This window comes from Anas acuta, chromosome Z (assembly GCF_963932015.1).
Source record: "Anas acuta chromosome Z, bAnaAcu1.1, whole genome shotgun sequence".
Lineage (NCBI taxonomy): Eukaryota > Metazoa > Chordata > Aves > Anseriformes > Anatidae > Anas > Anas acuta.
The window spans coordinates 50,702,831-50,726,800 of record NC_089017.1 but is presented as its reverse complement, the minus strand read 5'-3'; the positions used below and the strand labels follow the sequence as shown (position 1 = coordinate 50,726,800).

Sequence of the window (23,970 nt, the reverse complement as noted above, 5' to 3'; positions counted from 1 at the left end):
CTCTGTTACTATTTTACACTCATTTTCTTTTATATTGTAGATTTTCCTCCTGGGAAGATTTTGAAGAGGAGCATGGCAAAGGAAGAGAGTATGGTTATGCAAGTCTTCACAAAGAGCTTGAACCGTTTTTGCTGAGAAGAGTTAAAAAAGATGTAGAAAAGTCTTTACCTGCAAAAGTTGAGCAAATTCTGAGGATGGAAATGAGTGCATTGCAGAAACAATATTACAAGTAACAATTTTCTTTAAATTTCATTGTTTTAATTATATGTCTGCATGCAAATTACTGGTTAAATATTTTTCATAATGCAGTCTGAATTTGGGGCAAAATAGTAAAAATCAAGCACCTTTTTAGGATTTCACAACAGTAAAGTTCTGTGAAGCAGAGGTTTATTGGTCTAATCTGTTTATTTTGCTTCTGTTGTTTGGCATATTTGTATATTTTCACTAGGACTTGCTTTTTTTTTATTTTAGTTTGTTTATATTTTGAGAGCTTGTCTTGCCTCCACATATGGTTATTTACACCATGTCTTATGTCATAGGTGGATATTAACAAGGAATTATAAAGCCCTCAGTAAAGGTTCAAAAGGCAGTACCTCTGGCTTTCTGAACATTATGATGGAACTCAAAAAGTGTTGTAACCATTGCTACCTCATTAAACCACCAGATGATAATGAATTCTATAATAAACAGGAGGCCTTACAGGTAATGTCATTTTGTTTTTAATTTGGGGAATTTATATTTGTAATGTGCGCACTGTAATTTTATAGTGTTCTGGCAATTTTTGAGTTCTTATTAAGGTATTAGGAGAAAGCAAGATCTTTAAAAACATGTGTCCTGGACTTTACTGGTAAGTGAATTGATTTTTTTTTCTTTATTGGAACTGAACACTAGACAGATCTCTACTAAATAAAATATCTATGATTTCTTAATTGCACTCAGTACAAAAAAGAAATAGTTTGAAACAGTCTATGCATCTTCACACAAAATGAATTTAAGACCTATTCTAAACCCAGGCAAAATAAAGCAGCTAAACAGATGAAAGCTAAACAAGTAAATGGAAACGCAGGTGACTGGCTGTGTTACACCAGCAATCTGTATGATAGCATGAAGCAATCTGCAGAATGTTTTTAAGCTTTTTGTATAACCAGATATGCCTGCAAACAACCAAACTGAAAGGAAATAAAAGTAATGGTCATTGAAATCTGTCTGATTTTTTTTTTTTTGCTGTTGTTCTTGTTCCAGATGAAAACAATTATCATTACTACCAGAGATGGGCTGTAATATTTGTTTTTAGTAAATGTTAACTAATATTTGTACCGAAACTGCTCAGAAGCACAACAACAGATTAAAAATAAATAAATAATTATCAATGATGCTATTTATATCAACATAACTTTTTCTACAGATTTTTTTTTCTGTAAACTTTGAAGCTGGTAACTTAAACATTTTTCCCCAAAATATTAGTTTGTGCAGTGACAATCGTAATTACAAGATAGCTTGCAGTATGAAACCTTTTTTAAAGCTAAAGGAAGTGTCATTTATAAATTGGCACACTCTACATCTACCTCATACAAAATTAAATTCCTTATAACTGCTCAAACATTATTTCTATTAATTGCAGACTTTTAACAACTACTTCTTTGGTCCACTTTAATAAGTTCTGTTAGCTCTTAATTATGAATGAACACATTCTCCAAAATTCTTTCTCAACCTAAAGAGGCCTAATGTTTAAAACAATAAATCCTGCATTTGCTTTCTGTTCCAGTTATTCCTAAAGGAACCAAGAAGTCTTGATAATGTAACCCACCTCAAGTCTGTTAGGCACCACAAATAACAGTCCTATCATGCATATTTTAAAGTATGTATGTTATAAGGAATGACGAATGTTTTTGTTTTTCTCCCACATCAGTAGACAGGAATACAAACCTTAAAAGAATGTCTGACCACCTGCAGCACTTACTAGTATCGAGGTGAACTGTTTTTGTGATCCATATTTCTTCTTTTGATAGCATTTGATACGTAGCAGCGGGAAACTAATCCTTCTTGACAAGCTACTGATTCGTCTGAGAGAACGTGGCAACAGAGTTCTGATTTTCTCTCAGATGGTGAGGATGCTGGACATCCTAGCAGAGTACCTAAAGTATCGTCAGTTTCCCTTCCAGGTAACAAGCCTAGTAGTCTTGATCCTGAATTTAAGAAAAATCTTTTCTTTACTCAGAGTGTGACAGAGCAGTGGAGCAAGTTGTCCAGAGGTTGTGAAATCTCTGTTCTCCATGATAATTAAAAGAGAGGTGGACAAGATCCTGGGCAACCTGCTCTAGTGGACCGTGTCTGAGCAGAGGTGTTAGACAAGATGTCCTTGCCACCCTCAGCCTCTCTGCCATTATCTGATCTTTACCACTTTGCTTAATAAAGGAGTGTCCTTGAATTAAGAACATGACATGAAGCATTAACATTCCTTTTTTTCCTTCACATTACTGTTTTGGCTGTTGAGAATTCAAGTTGCTCTGATGAGAATATAGCATAAGAATTACTTTTAAACTGTAGTATTCAATCTCTTTAGAGACTTGATGGATCAATAAAAGGGGAATTGAGGAAACAAGCACTGGATCATTTTAACGCAGAAGGATCAGAGGTATGGTAATTTTTTTCCTGTTTTATATTTTCCCAAGAAATATGAGAAGTGTTCTGTAAAAATGACTTGAGAAAAATGAGAAATGCATCAAGTTTGAAAATCCAGTGTTCATGGCTAGAGTGAAAGGTCTACTTTTTTAGATTTTATCTTTAATGCAAAGCACAGAACTAAGTTGTGTGTCTTTGAACAGCGAAAAACTGATTTCTGAAGATTCTTTGTGTGACTTGTGAATTTATAAGTGTCTCTGTTATAGCTTTTTTTTTTTAAGCTTAGAGGATTTATAGCTTATATAACATTCCAAATATACAAGCCGTTCCATTTGATCAAGTTAAATCTTTCTCCTTTTTTGGGGGCACAGGGAGTGATTGTTTTTCTTGGTAATAGGATTGCATTTCTCAGTTGCTGCCGAGCTTCTGTTTCTGCTACAGTTGAAGAGGAAGGACTTAACTCCATGAAGTAAACTTAAGAAATAGAATTAACTTCTGTATTTAATATGTTTTAAATCCCTAGTATAGACATCATTGCCTTTTTCTGCTTTGCAGTTATGCTGTAAATTTATTGAGGAACCTAAACTTCATGTGGTATTTAACAGTGAAGGCAAACTTCATATTTGTGCAGCAACCAAATTATGTTCTTTGCTTTATCTTCTATTTCTTTCCTAAAAGTTTATAACATTTCATACATTTTTGGCCATTAATGAGCAAAGATGTTAGTGGAAATATTTTACTTAATTCCCGGGACTCATTCCTAAGAGTCATGGTTTTCTGTTCTCTGTCACTATAGGGAAAAAAAATTACTCTTCCTCTTGAATTTCATATGTTGTTTTATTGCATGTCTCAAGCTTGTTTATAAATATATTAAACAGCAGTGACTCTTGAAGAATTCTGCCTCCTGTCTCGCAACTGGTCATATGTAGTCTCAATATCTCTCCTAGTATGCCATGGCTGCTTAGGTTTCTTAAGTGGGTAGGTGAAGGAAGACTGTAGTTTTGTTACATACAAGTCTTTGACAGTAGAGTTCCATACTTTTGTCCAGTCTTCTGCTTGTCTGGGTGTTTTGGTTGGTATCTAGCATGCTATAGCCTTTAAACCACAAAGGAATGAACATCAATGTTTATTGAAAATAGTTATGAATGTTAGCTTTATACACAAAGAAACTTTCCCTAGAGAACGATTACAGAACAGTGTATGACTCTAATGTTTACCACGGAATGCATAAATAAATGTCATAGTGGTTCATTTAAGAATATCAGAACTCCTAAATATAAAACGTTTTCATTTTATATTTTCAGGACTTTTGCTTTTTACTGTCTACCAGAGCTGGAGGATTAGGTATAAACTTGGCATCTGCTGACACTGTAGTTATATTTGATTCTGACTGGAATCCACAGAATGATCTGCAAGCACAAGCTAGAGCTCATAGGATTGGGCAGAAGAAACAGGTACATTCAGCTGTAACCTCCAAACCTGAGGGACAGCTCTCTAGAGGAGCTGTCAACTGACTGGGCCATTGCAGTATTCGTGTATTTTGAGAATAATTAGTACTTGGCTGGATGTGTTAAAAATGTTAATAATGCTCTTTTTTTTTTTTTTTTTTTTTTAATTTTAAAATTTCCTTAAAACACAATATGGCAGCTGTGGTATATGGATGGGGAGGGAGAAGAGTTGTGGGCTTGTCTGTCCCATCTTTGTTGGCATCATGTCATTCTGGAAAATAACTCCATCAGCCACATTCCCCTTAAGTATTTTGTAGTTCTCTTTGGGTTTCTTTATCATTTGGGGTAATAATCAGAAATAGAAGAGTTTTGCTTGTGGCTAATCACTGAAGCTTAAAAAAGACACGTCTTAAGAATTTATTTCTCAATTTGTAAACTGCTTATGTAAGACCATAGTAAGAAATTTGAACTAGTATTTATTAAAATAAATAAAAATCAGATAATGCGTAGACAAGACTGACATTTCTCCTTGTTGTTGCTCACTTATTTAAAATATAGGTTAATATTTATCGTCTAGTCACGAAAGGATCAGTAGAAGAAGATATTCTTGAAAGAGCCAAGAAGAAGATGGTGCTAGATCACCTAGTAATTCAGAGAATGGACACTACAGGAAAAACTGTTCTACATACAGGTTCTACTCCTTCAAGGTATATTTTTATTATCTTATATGCCAATTTGTATTTAATTATATTTGGCAGGTAAGTGAAATTGCCAGTAATTTCACTTTGTTAATGAAAGGCAAACCAAAGGTAAATAAATAAAAACTGCAAAGTGTTTTGTCTGTGTAGATTTTTGTTTCCATATCAAATATAGCTTTTATTTGGCAGTAAAAAGAAATCTTAACTGGCTAGTGGTTATAGAGAACACTTTCAGACTACTAAAATAAAATGTTTTTCCTGAAACCTCCTGTATTTCAGCTCAACACCTTTTAATAAAGAAGAATTATCAGCAATTTTAAAGTTTGGTGCAGAGGAACTTTTTAAAGAACCTGAAGGGGAAGAACAGGAACCCCAGGTAAGTAATGTTTCTAGACTTGAAAAATAAAACAATTCAAAGTATGTATGAATTATTTCATTTTAAAGAGAAATTCAATCTTTTTCAGGAAATGGATATAGATGAAATCTTGAAGAGAGCTGAAACTCGGGAAAATGAGCCAGGTCCATTAACTGTAGGAGATGAGTTGCTTTCACAGTTCAAGGTATTGATCTGTTCTCTCCCTCCTGTCATAATTACTTTCCCTTATTAAAAACTTCTATTTTTTCTTTTATGTACCTGTCTTCTTCATTCTTACAAAAGAGATGCCACAATAAGTTGTCTCTTTCTAATAATTTTATTTTCATTATACCCTCAGTACAAACTTTAAAAAATATTTATAATGTATTTTATGAATAAAATAAGACTTATTTATGAATATGTTAATGAGGAGAGGTTTGGGTACTGTTGCATGAATGCCTTTAATGTTAAGCACTTCTGGTACTTCTGAACACAAAACATAATGTCTGGATTTCTTAATTGATTACTTTTAGAAATTGCTTTCAGCACTGAAGGAAACTTGAATTACAGAAACTTTAAATGTTACCAGCTAGACATATTATCGTGTGGCTGATTTTTTTTTTTTTTTTAATTTAAAATATATGGTGTGATAAGTGTTTGGATCAGTAGGCTATTAAATCACTGTTCTGCTGATGGTTCATGTACAATCTTCTTTGATTTCTACGATGTACTGTTTGGATAGTTTTATATTACTACAGTCTCAAATGAACTGAGGCATTCAAATGTCATTAGACTTATTTGAAGGAAGTTAACTATCATACAGCTACTGGGGAATGTGTTTCATTATGCTCTCCATTAGTCAACTTTTAAAAGAAGAAGAATTTTCATTTTTTCTGAGCCCATATTGCATGTAGTACATCTGTATCATAAATGAGCAAAGATATCTTCATTAGAGACAGTGTTTCTTGAAACATATATGTATAGATTTTATGTGTATTATTAAGCAGTAATAAATACAAATGCATGAAGTCTATAGATGCATAAAATATGTCATCAATAACTTAGGTTTCCTAAAATATCTTTTGCCAAGTTTTATTTAAATGAAGTCATTTATTTAAGTGATGAAAATACATACATTCTGATGTATAAGGTGGCCAACTTTTCCAATATGGATGAAGACGATATTGAGTTGGAACCAGAAAGAAACTCAAGAAACTGGGAAGAAATAATCCCAGAAGTCCAGAGGCGAAGAATAGAAGAGGAGGAAAGACAAAAAGAACTTGAAGAAATATATATGCTCCCAAGGATGAGAAACTGTGCAAAACAGGTACCTCTGGGTTTTAACTGGCTTATATTTTTGTTTTTCTATTTTCTTTTTTTTTTTTTTTTTTTTTCCTTCTCTGAATTCATATTTTTGACAGGCTAGGTAAAAGTTTATTTTGTTTGTATTAAGAATGTAGTTTTGAACTGCTTATTCTGAAATTCCAGATCAGCTTTAATGGAAGTGAAGGAAGACGCAGTAGGAGCAGAAGATATTCTGGATCTGATAGTGACTCCATCACGGAAAGAAAACGTCCAAAAAAGCGTGGAAGACCACGAACTATTCCTCGAGAAAATATTAAAGGATTTAGTGATGCAGAGATCAGGCGGTAAGATATGGGATGAAGTGCATGTTTAAAGGGATAAAACAGTTTTTCTTTTTTTTTTAATAATTATAGAGTTCAAAAAATACTAAAGACAGTCTATTTGTGTGAAATTATTTGAAAATTTTCTTTCTATTTAGTGTTTTACCTTGAAAAGGTACAAAAGCAGTTTTTGTACTTTCTCATGTTGACACAGTTGAACTGTTATGGCCAGAATTTGAACCCATTTGGTAAGGGATAAAACAGCTTGGAAAATGGTTCTTGATTGTTTTTTACTTGATTATTATTACTCTAAATTCCTGCATCCCCTGAGAACAGTGATTTCAAAAAAGATTTGATAAGTGGGTGAACTTTTTTTTAACATATGAAAAATAATTTACTTCCCATGATTCTATGTGAAAGTTGCAGAAAGAACAGCTTTTTGGTGATAACTACATCAGCTTTTTGGTGATAACTACAAAAAAGTTGAGTGGGTTTTTGTTTTGTTGTAAGCTTCTTGAAACTGTAATTGAATTAATTTCATAATTTTTCCTTTTTAAGCTAAAATATACAAAATCCCATTTGAGAAGTGCATCTTGAACAATTGGTCTCATAAATCTGGTGCTGAAGTATTTTTGGCAGGAAGAAGAATTGCCGTTACTTTGACATTGTGGCTTTGTGAAATGCTACTCTGCTTCTGAAATTTAGGTGTTCACATTTCTCTAAAATATTTAGATCTTTCAAAATACTTTTTATTATAATAATAATCCTTAATAATCCTTTAAATATTCTTGTTGCCTTTCTGTTTCATTTAACAAAGTGGATTGCGTATTCTTTCAAGTGTATTCACATGCTTGTGCTAGCAACCTGAATCTTTGATTGTTATGGAAATTTCTTTTTTTCCTTTATTTTTATTTCATTCCTTATTCCTTATTCCTCCTTATCCTGCTAATTCTCATTTCTTTCCATCAGTTATTTATCCCCAAAACATTAACATTCCTTTATCTTCTGTGTTGTGTTTTCTGAAATCTTAAAATCACCTGTATTGATTTTCAGGTTGCTCCTTATGTTACGCTCAGACATAACATAATGTCTGAATTCTCTATTTACAACAAATTCACATTTTATTTTTGATTAAACACATCTAGTTGCTGTTTTTTGTCATGTGAAAGTAAAAGAAGTGTTTTTTTTTTTTTTAATAATAAAAAAATAATGTACCTTCTATCATTTTATTTATATCTGTTCTTAAACCAAATATAGCTATAACTCTATGCAGGTTATCTTTATATACATCAAGCTGTGGGTTTTAAAATATTAATAGTATTTCAATGCAATTCTTTATGGACAATTAAAAAGTAATGTAGTTAGTTAAGCATACATTTAAACTGCAAAATTATTTTCTGTTATTAGGTTTATCAAGAGTTACAAGAAATTTGGTGGTCCTCTTGAAAGGTAAACTTATAATTGTGTAGCAACTTTAAACCTTGTTTTCACAAAAATTAGAACAATATACTAAGAAACCTTAGACTAGAGAGAAAATAATATGCTTGGTCTTTTAACTTGACTGTAACATGGCTCTGGGATAGTATTTCAGTTGTGCTGGACTGCTTGTTTTTTTTTCTTTATAATTTGTGATATAATTTCTTTATAATTGGTGATAGGCATGCTGTTGTCTTGTTTGATAGCCTGTTGAAAGACCATCAGTTTATCCACTCTGACTGTTATCCAGTGTTCAAGTTACTTTTGCCACTTCGTTTTTAAGATATGGAATAAGGCAAAAAGCTTAAGAAAAACTTGGCATCCTTATTTTCCTTGAGAATATTTATATTTGATATGATCGTGTCATACATAATGGTTCCTATTCATTTTTTTATTTTTTTTTTAATATTACTGCATTCTACCTCAAAACTGTAGAGTTAGGACCCTTTAAAGTAATTGTTATATTGTCTTCTGATATCTGGATCGCTTTTATTTTTTCCTTTTTTAACTATTATATTCTTTTATTTAGTTGTTTTTAACTGCATGGGTAACAAGTGCAGGTGACTGATAACTTAGATGATCATTTTTCTAGTTTCAAAATCTGAAGGAGGCATATGCAATTGCTAAACTTGCAGAGCAATAAAAATGGTTTTTTTTATTTTTTTTTTTATTTTTTTTTTATTACAGGTTAGATGCTGTAGCTAGGGATGCTGAGCTGGTCGATAAATCTGAAACAGACCTTAGACGTTTGGGAGAGCTTGTGCATAATGGATGCATTAAAGCTTTAAAGGACAATTCATGTGGACAAGAAAGAGCAGGTACAGTGTGTTTGGAGTTGTCTGTGTGTGTGAGGGGGTATAAAAAGTGTTAAGAAGTCTGAATTATTCTTGCAGTCTGATCATAATAGGAAACAATTCTTAGGGGAAAAAACAAATGTTATCATTCTGGGTGATTTTGAAAAAGGGTTATACTAAGACAACAACTTCTTCCTTTTTTCTTTTTTTTTAATGGTCACTGCAGAGTGCAGTTTGTTTTTGCATTACTGTGAAATTTAAAAATGATCTGTTACTATCTGAAAGACCTTGAGATTTTGGAGCTTAATTAGACCATTTTGTTAAGAGAAAGTCATATAGTATAGCTGTAGCAGTGAACTTGCTTGTTTTCTTTTTTTTTTGTTGTTTTTTTTTTTTATAAGATACATGTAACAGCTAACATTTTAATACTTCCATCATTTATTTTAAGGAGGTAGACTTGGGAAAGTTAAAGGCCCAACATTTAGAATCTCAGGAGTGCAGGTGAATGCAAAGCTAGTCATCTCTCATGAAGAAGAGTTGGCACCATTGCACAAATCCATTCCTTCGGATCCAGAAGAAAGGAAAAGGTATTTTTTTTTTTTTTCCTAAAGGAAGTTATAATTTAGAAAATCGTTCAGGCTTTATTTGCTTTATTCAAAAAAACCCAGACTCAAAGGACACTGTCACAGCGTTGTCCCTCCAGTCTCTATAAGGACTGGCAGCAGCAAACTGCTTCACATTTGTTTTTCGTTATTTCTTCCTCCTTCAGGGAAGGAAGAGGTCAGTATCAGCTTTGGCTTCTGAATTGTACTTACTGTGGACTGTGTTCAGTTACTCATAGTACTACATCCAGACTAAAGGTCAGGCTTGCTGAGGAGCTGTTCTGTGTGTCATATCTGCTTGAGGGAAAGCAGTATATGTCAAACTGCAGTAGATGGTAACTCTTGATGGTAGTTACCACCCTCTGAACTTCTTTTCCTTGTGTATCACAATCTTTACACGATCTGCATATTCAGTTAGGAGTTTCATTTGGATGATGTTTTATACAGAAGTATAAAACAAGAGAACTTCACAACTAGCCAACTCTGTGACACCACCCAGGGCCACAGACAGGTATCTTTTGTCTATCATGATCAATGTAATCTTGATCAGCTTTAAAACATATTTCAGTGTTGATTTCAACAAGTATTTCCTGGAAATGTTAAGAAAGTATAGTGGTTGATACTTGGATTACTTTCCTAAACATAACAGCATCATAGTGATGTAACTAGATGTGTTTTTTCTTTCTTAGTATGTCAGCCTTCTCTTTCCGAAGCTTCAGAAATAATTTGTCATTGTAATTTATTTCTGTTAGATATGTAATCCCATGCCACACCAAGGCTGCTCATTTTGATATAGACTGGGGTAAAGAAGATGATTCCAATCTGTTAGTAGGCATCTATGAATATGGTTATGGCAGCTGGGAAATGATAAAAATGGATCCTGATCTCAGTTTGACACAGAAGGTATGTCATCTAAAATGTTTTATCAAGAACTTTTTTTGTTTCAATAATAATGCTAGTGACAGTTACTGAAAGAGCATATGTATCATAAGTGAAATTGCATAGATTTTACATACCTATAGTACTTCCACGTATCTATCCTTTGTGTAGTGTGTCATTAGATTTGGAATCTTTGGTATTCAACTGAAGTCTGCCTTCTTATGATCAGTTATGCTTCCCTATTTCTGTGGGCCTCAGTCATTTGAATTCTTTCTTTTCTGTCTTTTTTGCTATTTTAGATGTTTGAGATGGATTTTTTTTGTTCTTGAGTTTTTTGAAGGGAGTTTGTTGTAGGCATTTGTCTTGGTTTCTCCACCACCACTTAATCCCAAGGTTCTTCAGGTGATGGACAATCATGACATGAAAATTGTCTGGTCAGACTGAAGTACTGCAAGAGCTGATTGGCAATAGTGAGCAACACATTTAGGAAAAAGCTAGGATGAGGCAAACTTTGTGACAGTGTGAACAACCTGTAGCTTTGGGATTTAAGGAGGCTGGGTTTTGTCCAAATTTGTTTAGTAATGATTTATATGTCTGTCTTCAATTCATTTTCTTTTTTATCAAACCACCCATTTTTGTTTCTGGCATCTGCAATATACTGTAATGATGAGTTCTTTATTTAGTTCTTTTGCATGGGGCAGAATTGGGAGTTCTGTGAATGACTGATAGGGGAGCCCAGAATTTCTTAGATGTACTATCAGAGTCGAAACAGAAATCTGATTCTAGTTTGTTCTAAATTTTGTGAGGCAATTTCCAAGATTTAGCATTTGCTGGTTTTAGGGAAATGAAAACAATAAATTTTCCATTGTTTACAAGCATGCTGGTATATTTGCTAGATACAGTTGAAGTGGAAGGACCCACCTTCTTTTTTGAAACTTTTTCTGTTCTGAGTGCTCTAAGCTAATACCTTTGAAATCTGATAATGCGTACTCATAGTTCATACTACCAATATTTTCCTCAGATTTTACCTGATGATCCAGATAAGAAACCCCAGGCAAAGCAGTTACAGACCCGTGCAGACTACCTCATAAAATTACTGAATAAAGACCTTGCAAGAAAGGAAGCACAAAGACTTGCTGGTGCAGTAAGTAAAATTTGGCACTCGGTAGCAAGATAAAATAATATTCATTTGGTGTTAGATCCTTTTCCTTTTTTCGTTCTCCTTTTTTACTTTGTGGAATATTGGTACTACATTAGATGAACTTAACAAATGAAACACAAATATCACATCGTATTAATCTTTCCTATTTCGTATTCTCTCTTATTAATATTCTCTACTGTTGAACTGTACTCCCTCCAGTCCTGAGAACGGTGGTGGTCATTACTGTCAATAAATAAAATGAAATCCCTATTTGATATAAAACCAAAACTTTTTCCTGCAACTCTGGTGAGGAGATGCTTGCCAGTTGCTGTATTAAAGGTACTAATTTGCGTTCAGGGCAATTCAAAGAGGAGGAAAACAAGAACTAAGAAGAATAAGATAAAGGCTTCAAAAATAAAAGAAGAAGTAAAAAGTGATTCATCACCACAGCCCTCAGAAAAATCTGATGAAGATGATGATGATGAGGATAACAAGGTAAATATCTTTCATATGGTGAAAGTGACTGCTAGAAATTTCCATTTTGTATTCTGTTTGACCTAGTAAAATTGAAGCAACTGAATGGTATCTTCTTCCTGTGACTGCTACTGTTAATATTCCATCAGCACAATTGCATGGACTATCTATTGTAATTTGGTGCTAACCTAGGAGCTGAGGAATTACAAGTAGTTTTCCAAATTTTATTATTAAATAATGTTGTAGTCTAATTAAAAGTGTCATTGATCAATTTCAATGTTATTTAAAGACTTCAGCATTGTATCTGTTAGAAATGTAAATCTAATACAACATACAAATATGGAATATTTCTGGCTACAGTGTTGCTACAGTAGTAGCAACTGGTTCTTAAGGTATTTTTTAGTTCAGGACCAGCAGAAAAAAAAAAAAAGTCAAACTCAATTAGAAGGAGCAGCGTGAATAAATGATGTTTCAAGATGTGCAAGTGAAAGTTTCTGCATATGTCATGACTTTAATTATGTAAAAAGACTGCTTAACCTCATTATGTTGTGTTACTTCTGAAGTACTCTGTTAGGCCTCTGCTTTTGTTGGATCTGTTTCTTATACCTATTATACAGCAGAAACCACTAGAGAGAATAACATAATATTTAGGGTTGTGTCATACCTAATTTTATAATTTTGAAATAGTTTAAATAAGTAATTACAAATCTGGAAATATCATTAAAATCATTCCTACTTGGTTTAACATAAACCAAATTATGTAAGTGTCTTTCATAACCATTTAAAACTATTTCAGGCCATTGTAATTGTCAACTTTTTCTGTAAAGATAAAACACTAATTGAAGTATATAGTTGAAATAGATTAAGTCTGAGAAGAACTATGATGCAGTTTACAGAAAAGTTTAAAAAAAAGTTTTAACTGAAGCCTTTCTGTATGTTATTCAGGTTGTTTTACAAAGTATAAATATTAATTCGTACCAATAAATGAGTAAATAACAAAAAAATAACCTTTCTTTGTAGACTGGCTTGTTTTGTAGATACAGTAACTTGAATGATAATTGTTCAGAACGTAAGACCAAGAAGTGTTTTCACAGTTCCCGGTAAATTGATAATTGGCAACTGAATGATAAAACAACATATATTCAGACTACTTAAAAAAAAATTAATAAAAATGTGTCAGATTTCATTCAAAATAGAAGACGCTGCCAGTCTGTTGATTGACTGTTCTGTTTGGGAGAGTGCCTAAAATGCTTTTGTGTACATGTGTTTAGTAATGGTTATGCATTACTTGAATTCTCCTGGGCAGAGACAAATAATTTCACTTCTGAAGAAAAAAAAAAAAAAAAAAAAAGACTAGATCCCAAAGTAAGCTTTAAACACCCAAATGATTGGTTCTAACTATATAACTGCCAGAGTGCTAATAACTTGATACCTAATCTAAGTAATTAGTTGTAATTCATGTACTAGGTTTCTTTACATCTGCTTTTTTGCAAATTGTCCAGGATTCTTTTAAATTTATTAAAAGATTATGATGATTCTTGCACTTGTGCAATATTACTTTTGTTACTTAATAGTATTTTTCTGTCTGAAAGGATATGAGTTTCCATCTCTGACCTCATTAACCAATATTACAAACACTTGATGTATTTTTCATCATCAAATAATTAAATAGGCTTCTATTAGACAGTTCATAAGTAAGGCTTTTTATTTGAGCATAGTAAAAAGAACAGCTCCAAAAGAATGGAAGATAGGACTCTCTTTGCTTCTCCTGTAAACGTTTAATGTGGGATCAGTAAAAAGTTACTGAGACAAAGCTAACTAGAGCAGAGGTCTGCTAACATTTATCACCTGAGTGTCCTGAACAATCAGCTCAGTTTTCAAGACGTACTTCCTTAGTGACTTTAGTGCTTTAGAGCTCTTTACAGGGGCAGACTTCTTTTGGCATACAAAAATTGAAGTGACTTAATTTTTCACTCCCTTCTTATCACTTGCCAAATTAGTACGTGTTTTGTGTCACATCAAGGAAATGAGTAAATAGCCCTCATTTTTCTTTACAACTACATCCATTTCTATTTGATAGATGTTAAATCTATGTAAAAAAAATATATATAAAAAAATGCACAGATAAAAAATATGTTTTAATCTGATGGTTGCAAAACTTGTATAGCTAGAAACACAGTTTGATGTGACATATATGCTTGCATATTGCAGGATGAGATTGTTTCAGTGAAACATCTACATAAAAAAATAAAAGCAGAAAAAGAAAATGAAGAAAAGCCTGAGCCAGATATTGGTATAAAGAAGGAAGCTGAAGAAAAAAGAGAGACAAAAGAAAAGGAAAATAAGAGGGATTTGAAAAGGGAGAAAAAAGAAAAAGAGGATAAGAAAGAATTAAAAGAAAAAGATATTAAAGAAAAGAGAGAAAACAAAGTAAAAGAATCCACACAGAAAGAAAAAGAAGTAAAGGAAGAGAAGGTAACTAGGTTTATTTATCTTATACAGCATCAGAAAAGGCCACTAGGTTTTTGTGAATGATTTTGAGTTGAAAAGGTATTTTGGATCTGATCAGTTGTCATTTCATTGAAATCTTTTTACATCATTTGAAGTTATATTTTCACCACTTGCAACCATGGAGACAGGCATATGAAATGGAGAATTACTTCCTTAATTATATGTATCTTCATTGGATTGTGAGTATGCGTGGGTGCAAGAAAAGAAACTTACTCCTTTTCCATTCTCCTTTTCCATCCCACAGAGAAAGTAAAATATACCATCTTAGTTTTTCTTCCTGTTATTGAAGAGTATGCAAGAGTTATGGTTATTGTCATATGTTACAGGATAATTTCAGACCCAAAATATACAATATACTCAAACATTTTCGTATTTTGTTCTTAGGTAAATGAAATCAAATCAGAAAATAAAGAAAAAAATAAAAAAATTCCATTGTTGGATACTCCAGTTCACATTACTGCAACCAGTGAACCAGTTCCTATATCAGAAGAATCTGAAGAACTAGATCAGAAGACGTTCAGTGTGGTAAGTCCCTTTTTGATAACCTGATTTACAAGTGTACACTTGATATTCTAAAAAATGGAAGTTTCTGATTCTTTATTCATTATTAGACATAGTACCAGACAATCTCTTGCTAGTAAAGTCTTAGATCAATGGATGATATTGATACTATACCGAAGTTATTTTTGTCTTCAGGCCAGAAGTTTTATTCTGTTGTTTGTTGCAGGTATGCAGTATAGTAAGAAAACTTATCTAGCAGTCTGTATGCTGAATAGATTTTAAATAAACTCTTTAAAGATCTGTCCTCAACAAAAAGTTACGTATACTGCTTCTTCAAGAGCAGAATACATAATGCAGTTGATGGAGTCTCTGGCTTCACTTTATCATAAATGCTTTTACTCTTAGTAAGATAAAAAGAGAAAATAAGTTTCAGCACTTCCCTCCTGCAGTATCACAGACATAAATTATTATATACAGGAATGAACAAATTCTAAAGCCTTTATATATACCTGGCCAGAGTAATCTCGTTGACAGCAAAAGAATTTCAGTTAAATTACTACTTGTCTAAAAACAGAATCAGTATTAGAGAAAAAAAAAGAGTATGTAGACACAATATATGTAGAGTTGTATAGTTCAACTGCAGCCTTTGGAAGGGTACCAATGAGTTCTTTTGAGCAGTCGTAAGCTCTTCTTCTGTGTGTTTTAGCATACAGATTTCAACTATTATCTGTTTCTGCTGGTCAGGTTTAGTGGATTTATTGTGGTGCTGACTGTGACATGCAAATTAGATTCTCATGGGTATGTCCTTGACTCGTCTTTGTATATTTTTAAACTAAATATTCCAAGTGACTTACCTGTGATTCCCAAGATGAGCCTCAAGTGATTCAGGTGGATGTGTGGATAGCTTTGTGACAGGAAATCATTTGATTTCTCTGTACACTTAGATTTTTCCGATCACTTCTAGGTTTAAGCAGTGATCTCTGCAAGGTATCTAATTTAAGCTGTGGCTAAATCAATATGTATTGCAGCTGATTAATTGCTTAGTGTCATGAACTAGCAATGGAACTCTCTTCCTTGAACTCTTCAGGAATGGGGCATCATAACTTCTCTGTTCTCAAGGAACAGCTTCTTTGATTTTTCTCCACAGATGTTGACACATTGATTGTGGTATTCTTCAGTGTGTTCCTCTCACCCTGTGAGCAAGGTCTTGTGTTTTGTTTTGCTTGTAACAATGCTGTCTTGCCTGTATAGATACCACAGTAATGGGTGGGGTCGTGTTCTAATTTTTTTTTAAATTTATTTATAAACATGTTTCCTGCGTTTTACAGTGCAAAGAAAGAATGAGGCCTGTCAAAGCAGCATTGAAACAGCTGGATAGACCAGAGAAGGGTCTTTCTGAACGGGAGCAGCTGGAACATACTAGACAGTGTCTAATCAAAATTGGGGATCACATTACTGAATGCCTAAAGGAGTACACAAATCCAGAACAAATTAAACAGTGGAGGAAGTAAGTTTTTCTGCATGATTTTTTGTTTTGGAAAAGGAAAATATTTAATTGCTTGTATTAAGGATAATAGTTTTCGGTTGTTTCTCTTGTTTCTTACCCTCTTTTTCTTGTATTTTTCTACTGTCTTAAGTGTTATACAAGATGATTATAAATGGTTCTGGCTTTTAATAGATTGACTTCTTCATACTGTATAGCAATGCACTTTATCCAGTAGGTGGCGTAATCTCACTTCTTACAACCCAAAGTAAACACTAGATAACTTTTATGTAGTGTTAAATATTTAGTGGGAAAGAGTTCTTATCTTTAAGGATCCGTTTCTTCAGCTTTGAGGATTTTTTTTAATTCATGCTAAAAATAGGAAATTCAAACGTGTGTGCTGAACTTTGATTTTTGTTTGTAGAATATTTATTTTTTTTAAATATACTCAAATAATATATGACACAATAAAATTATTTATAACATACTTAGATGTGTTTTAAAACAAAGTTCTTAAATGTCTTTACCCATCATTATATTACACTTAAAAGTAACTGAAATTGCATTAAGAATTTATCAGAATGTGCAGTTAAGTCTTGAAAACACATCCTACAACTTGGGCTGAAAATATATCCTACACTTCCGTATGCAAGTCAGTTAAGCATTATAATTTCCTTACAGACTGTTGCTACTGTAGAATGCTTCAGCTGTTTTTACTTGCTTTACTTGAAAATTTTAAAGATGGTGTGAAATATAAAAATAAGACCCGTCTAACACGTAATGTAATGTAAATGTTTTTTTTTTTTTTTAAGTGGAAATGCATAACAGAGCTAGTATTCACAATAATACTGTAGTACCATTTGGTTAAATGTTAAAATAAGATAAAATGAGACTTAAGTAGTCAGAGTGAAGGATCAGACTGATGCTTCCTGAGCCTGAAAAATTCAGATGTTTCTAGATTGTAGTATTTGGTAGTCCTGATAGAATTTTAGACTTCAGTTTAATTATCTGTAATCTTAGAAACAAACATTTTCTTTCGGGTTTTGGCATCTATACTTGACCTAGTGTTGCTCTTTGCTCCTGCATAGGACAGATTAGGCTTGAAGTTGCAGCCATGTCACTTCTGTCGTTTTTTCAGATTGATTTGTTTTCAAATCTTTGACCAGGATTTGGCATTGTGGATGAATTCTCTGACATTTCCAGGAAATAAGTCTTGTTAGTCAAATGCCTTCCCCTGCAGGAAACTTCAATTTCGGAAGAAGTTTTACTTACTGTACCTTACTTGCATTTTTAGTTACTGAGTAGCAAATATTGAAAATTTCTGTTAGAATTCTAACAGTGTTTCAAAAGGCATGCATAAACTGAAAGCAACATTTCTAAGCATTTCCACAAATCATTGCATTAATGAAATTGATAATAATTGTACTGTTCATGCACTTCAAACTCTAAAGTAGTGATGATAAATAATGCAAAGTGTCAAATTGTTACAGGAGTAAATTTGTCAGACGTTTGATGTACAGCTAAATAATATTTGCTGTGCAGCTAGGCACTACTCTGTGTAACAGATTTTATAGTGTTTCTTTTTACTGAGGTTAATGAATTAATTTCAGTTAAATCTATGTTGTTTTGTGTCATACAAAAAAATATATATATATGAATATATATATATGTATATATATGTAAGAACTACAACATCTCTTTTCTTCTTCCTCAGAAATTTGTGGATTTTTGTCTCTAAGTTTACAGAATTTGATGCCAGAAAATTGCACAAACTGTATAAGCATGCAATCAAAAAGCGCCAAGAGTCTCAGGTAATTTAAGACCCTCTCTAAATATAAAAATGTTCAAGTGTTATAACTCATTTAGTTTTAAAGGATTATCAGAAACACAGCAAGGCACACACACTTTAAATAAGTATTTGCTTTGTGTTTGTAGTAGTCTCCTTTGATAAGCACTTAGCCATGTTGAACCTCATTGAGTGGCTAAGTGCACTTTGGTCAGAAAAACCACATGCAGTGCTACAGGGTTGGGGCAGAGTGGCAGGAAAGCTGTGCAGAGGAAAAGTATCTGGGGGTGTTGGTTGATGCTTTCCTGAGCATGAGCCAGCAGTGTGCCCAGGTGGCCAAGAAGGCCAACGGCATCCTGGCTTGTATCAGAAATAGTGTAGCCAGCAGGACCAGAGAGATGATCGTCCCCCTGTACTCAGCTCTGATGAGGCCACACCTTGAGTACTGTGTTCAACCTTGGGCCCCTCACTACAAGAAGAACATTGAGACCCCGAAGCATGTCCAGAGAAGGACTACAAAGGTGGTGAAGGGCCTGGAGCACAAGTCCTGTGAGGAACGGCTGAGGGAACTGTGGTTGTTTAGCCTGGATAAGAGGAGGCTCAGGGGAGCTACCTGAAAGGAAGGTGTGGGGAGCTGTTGGTCAGTCCTTTCTTTCAGGTAACTAGCAATAGGACTAGAGGGAATAGCCCCAGGTTGCGCCAGTGGAGTTTTAGGTTGGAAATAAGGAGACATTTCTTTTCAGAAAGAATATTCAGGCATTGGAACAGGTTGCCCAGGGAAGTGGTGGAGTCATTGTCTCTGGGGATGTTTAAGGAAAGGTTGGACATGGTGTTTATGGACATGGTTTAGTGGGTGATATTGGTAGTATGGGGGTGGTTAGACTAGATGATCTTGGAGGTTTTTTCCAACCCTAATGATTCTATGATATTTTTCTAAAGTATTCAGAGAGTACTTACAGAGAGTATTTACAGAGAGTAAATCTCAGTAAACTGAGATTTATCAGTAAGTTCATGTACTTGTCTCTTTTAGCAACACAACGACCAGAATATTAGCAGCAATGTGAATACACATGTAATCAGAAATCCAGGTAAGAAATATTAAATGTAATCTTGTGCTAGATATCTTATTTTTTTTTTAGTATATTTCATTTCACGTACCCTTATTTATCACCTAGATCTCTGTCCTATACCGTAAAATATGGTAGAGATAGGCACACTAGTATAAATAAAGTAGTTTGAAGAAATTCAGCAGAGCACAGACTGAGCCTGGTACTTACTGGGTTGAGCAGCAAGTTAGTTGAACATCCTTTAAAAATAACTAATTGGAAACCTACATTTTGTATTTTATTTTGAGGAGGTAGAGAAGTCTACTCAAACCTTTAAACTTCATAGAAATTGTTCGCCCATTTGTAAGCCATTGTAGAGTCAAAAAAAAAAAAAAGCCTTAGAGGAGAAAAATCAAATAAAATAAAAAACATTATTGTCAAAAATAAAATATATCCCATATAACTAATTGCAAACTGTGACTTCAGTTGTGACTTCAAGATAACCATTTCCTATATTCCCACACCTGCATTCTTGTAATACTTTTATGTAATATTTTGGTTATATTATCATGTGTTTAAAATCAATGTAACATATTTTTAGAACAGTATAGGAATACTAGTAATGCTTGTAATGCTGTAGTAATAGTAATTGCTAGTAGTAAGTTGCTAAAAGTGAAATACTATGGTAATGCTACTAGTTCATACATTTAAAATACTGTCTTGTTGCTGGGGGCCTTTCCTACTTAAAGAGGAAGATGCAGCCATTCTATCTACAGTTGCTCTACCAAAGGCATTTCTACTCATTCCTTACTTGGACCGCATTTAGCCTGTCCATTCAGTTTGTAAGGGTGAGAAGCTCAGTTTCTGAGCCCTACATGTTACTTTTCTAGATTGCTTCCCTCTTACATCATCCACAGTAGTGCATTTGTCTTTGAGCTACTAAGATCATACTTCTACCAAATTATAGTGTCGTATTCTTTTGAATCTGATAAGTAGAAGTGCTGTTTGAATTAGGTGAAGAAGAGAATTTATAGTGTATGAGACTTCCTCATAACCTTTGATTTATTAAACAGATGTAGAAAGACTGAAAGAGACTACAAATCATGATGACAGTAGCAGAGACAGTTACTCTTCTGAAAGACATCTGTCACAGTACCATGATCATCACAAAGACAGGCATCAGGGAGATGCTTACAAGAAAAGTGACTCTAGGAAAAGGCCATATTCAGCCTTCAGCAATGGGAAAGATCACAGAGACTGGGATCACTACAAACAAGACAGCAGGTGAGCTTCTCCAGCAATTGTAAAATCTCTTCAGAATTCCCTTCTTGTTCTTATAGTATGCTCATAGGAATCACCAAAGTATGTATTTTGAGTAATGCAAAATTACAAAGAGAATACATGTATATCTCTAATGCAGTTCTGTTGAATTGACATAACTGTAGTTACTACTGTGTGTTCAGTTAACATTAATCTAATATAAAAATTTGTATTTTTTAGATACTACAGTGATAGTAAACATAGGAAGTTAGATGACCACAGGAGCAGAGACCACAGGTCAAACCTGGAAGGAAATCTAAAAGACAGCCGGCCTCATTCGGATCACCGTTCCCATTCAGACCACAGGATACATTCAGATCACCGTTCTGCTTCAGAGTACAGCCATCATAAATCTTCCAGAGATTATAGGTACCACTCAGACTGGCAAATGGACCACAGAGCTTCTGGTAGTGGCCCAAGGTCACCACTAGATCAGAGGTCTCCTTATGGTTCAAGATCTCCCCTGGGACACAGGTCTCCATTTGAACACTCATCAGATCACAAAAGTACACCTGAACATACATGGAGTAGCCGGAAGACATAACAAAGACTGACATTTTCTGGACCTTCTTTTAGCCATATACAGTAAACTAACACAGTAATTGCCTTACATGACTTGAAAGATATGGACTGGATATTCTATCAGTAGCAGTATTGTTACTTCTTTCCAGGATGCAAGGTCTATTATCCCAACAGAAGAAAAATATTTTTGTATTTAAAGTTTATGCTGCACTGTGCTGCAAATGTTGTGGCACTTTTTTTTAAGAAATGAAAGATGTTTACTTTTACAGGGACCTCAACACTGCCCCTTTCAGACTGGATCTTACTATAAAACTCTTCATGTCAAAGTGGTTTTAGGCTGAACACAGTTTAAATTATGTTTGTAAATGAACTTTTAAACACTGACCTGTGCTCATGTTTCAGGAAGGAATGAGGAGTTTATTTTGTTTTGTTTCTTAGTAAAGAACTCTCAAGGACTTTGTTCACTTTCCAAAGCTACTTGTTTACATTGTACACTGCGACCACCTTGCCGCTTTTCATCACAAGCTTGAATATTTAAATTCTGTACCTATAACTGTAAGATAGCCAGGATTTCTCCTGTTTGTGATCAGCTATAATGCCTTTTTATGAAACAAACAAAAAATTAAAAAACATCAACACCAACAAATGGCTGTAAATTATTGTAAATTAATTAAATGAGCTTTTTCCCCACTCAGGCTTTTTTTGACTGTTCCTTTCCCCACCAACTCAGGCCTTCTTGTCACAAGTATGAAAGAAAGTCAGTGTACTTAAATGTTTTAATAAAGTATCTTGATGGAATCAGAATGTAAAAAATGGGGAAAGGGAATATTTTATTCCATTTAGTGTTCCTTTTTTATTGGATACTTTAGATACTTTTTTTTTTTTCTATTAAACTGTCAGTGTTGTGATTGTTGTAATGAACTCGTGAGAAATATCCAGCTAAACTGTGCTCTGGAAAGCTTTTCAGGTGCATTGGTTTTAAAGAAGGAGTGTTCAATATCTGAACACTTCATAACCCAAATCAGCCAAAATTTGTTGTAAATCCATTTGTTTTCCCTCTTTAACATGGGCAATAATGTCAAATGTGCTATGCAGCCAGTTAATATTTTAGAAGATTTGAATGACTTTATTAACAGAATTGTTACAATGCACACTGATTGTACATAGATAACTTCTATCTGAAAAATTAAATTTAAACTAAAAGGATATGTGGGCTCTTGTAGTTTTCTGCAGTGTTTTGCTGTACAGCATACCCTTTTCTGTTTTAACCATAAAAATATTAATCTCTTAAATACTAAATTTCAATACATAACATGATAACTTGGGAAGATACCTAGCCTGACATCATGTAGTTGAATCCATATCTGTTCCTCCAATTTCTTTTGCAATGTTGAGCATTGTTTCCAATTAACCAGATCTATATGAACACGTTAATGAACCAAAATCTGTCCACCCAGTATCTTGGGATCATATTGTACGTACAGTTGCTGCCCACTAGGTTGATAACATTTAAACTAATTTAAAGTAGGCTGGGACTCGATTAATGGTTCTTCATATCTTAGCTTTTTATCTTCCCAGGTCTGGGAGGATTTTGCGTTTTTCTGCTTTTAGGCTTAATTGCTGAAGCAGTGTTCAGCCAGTGATGCCTTGTAAGGCTATGCATTTCTGTCATTTATTTTCAATATCCAATGGCAAAAATCTAAAATATGGAGCATCTCAAACCACTGCCTGATTCTTACTGCTTGGGTAGTGAAAATGAATCATGAACCTATTAATAGCGCATGGAGAGCAGTCCCACCAAATCTGGTTTGCTATCAGTGTAGCTACCTTAAGGCATTGTGATTCATCATGCCTAATGTGATATGATTAGTCTATGTCTGCTTTTGTTTAAGGCATCTCAGGTCTGTCTGAAATAAGCAAGACAACACAGCTGGTGGCTTTGATGGTCAGGATCTTTGGTAATTTGTCTGTTTAGCCTGGTTTTATGTGAATGTATTTAGAGATTTACAAATCACACTTACAATGGTTTAAATTTTCCCATGCTTATTCCAATTTAGTCTTAAGTATGAATTTTGGTGGTGGAGATGACCTCCATTACTTAGGAGGCTGACTGTTAATGGTGTGTACCTTCCTGTTTGGTAGAATCCCATATCCTCCTCAGATAAGCCATTTAGGATTCATTTTCTGTGCAGTCAGTTTTAACCTTTATTTTGTAATGAAAAGCCTTTGTTCATTTGTAATGAAAGATCTTTGACGAATGTGACCAGTTCTGAAGCATCCATTTTACATTAGCCTTTTGCTTCAGATCTTGGTGTTGCTTATCTGTGAGATGTGTAGGAAAGCAAGAATTCTCTTGGCTGGAAGAGAACTCCTGGTATGGCTGTTGATAAAGATTCAGTTGTTTCATCCACCGTGCATGGAGGCTTAAGATTTCCATCTTAATCATGTACATATATCATATATCTAATATAACTTTCCCAATACTACCTAAGAAAATGAGATTGATGGTCAGCTGGGGGGGGGGGGGGGGGGGAAAGCATGGTAAAAAATGCATTGCTGCTGTTAGTTTTCATGACAGAAATGCATTATATGACTGGTTAATGTTAGTTCTGCTGTTGTGTTGGCATCACCATTTACCAGTCACCGTGTTTTCCCTATTTTGATCTTAATGCAGGTGCCCTGTCATC

The 23,970-nt window shown here is 33.9% G+C and overlaps 1 protein-coding gene across 2 annotated transcripts in view; it reads left to right on the top strand.

Moving 5' to 3' along the window:
- Positions 1 to 22,489, top strand: part of CHD1 (chromodomain helicase DNA binding protein 1) — a 51,954-nt gene extending 29,465 nt beyond the window's left edge. The window contains exons 15-37 of one of the 2 annotated variants that reach the window (XM_068666432.1): positions 41 to 229; positions 540 to 702; positions 2,010 to 2,162; positions 2,564 to 2,635; positions 3,927 to 4,076; positions 4,629 to 4,777; positions 5,048 to 5,144; positions 5,233 to 5,328; positions 6,274 to 6,450; positions 6,612 to 6,772; positions 8,156 to 8,197; positions 8,912 to 9,042; positions 9,467 to 9,605; positions 10,373 to 10,523; positions 11,521 to 11,643; positions 11,998 to 12,135; positions 14,326 to 14,589; positions 15,010 to 15,150; positions 16,455 to 16,633; positions 18,324 to 18,420; positions 19,426 to 19,483; positions 20,515 to 20,725; positions 20,942 to 22,489. In XM_068666432.1, the coding sequence (XP_068522533.1) occupies positions 41 to 229; positions 540 to 702; positions 2,010 to 2,162; positions 2,564 to 2,635; positions 3,927 to 4,076; positions 4,629 to 4,777; positions 5,048 to 5,144; positions 5,233 to 5,328; positions 6,274 to 6,450; positions 6,612 to 6,772; positions 8,156 to 8,197; positions 8,912 to 9,042; positions 9,467 to 9,605; positions 10,373 to 10,523; positions 11,521 to 11,643; positions 11,998 to 12,135; positions 14,326 to 14,589; positions 15,010 to 15,150; positions 16,455 to 16,633; positions 18,324 to 18,420; positions 19,426 to 19,483; positions 20,515 to 20,725; positions 20,942 to 21,305 (3,445 nt within the window). In that variant the 3' untranslated portion in view covers positions 21,306 to 22,489. The remainder of the gene's footprint in view (positions 1 to 40; positions 230 to 539; positions 703 to 2,009; positions 2,163 to 2,563; positions 2,636 to 3,926; positions 4,077 to 4,628; positions 4,778 to 5,047; positions 5,145 to 5,232; positions 5,329 to 6,273; positions 6,451 to 6,611; positions 6,773 to 8,155; positions 8,198 to 8,911; positions 9,043 to 9,466; positions 9,606 to 10,372; positions 10,524 to 11,520; positions 11,644 to 11,997; positions 12,136 to 14,325; positions 14,590 to 15,009; positions 15,151 to 16,454; positions 16,634 to 18,323; positions 18,421 to 19,425; positions 19,484 to 20,514; positions 20,726 to 20,941) is intronic. The other variant, XM_068666433.1, reaches the window with a different exon arrangement.
- Positions 22,490 to 23,970: the final 1,481 nt, after the last annotated feature.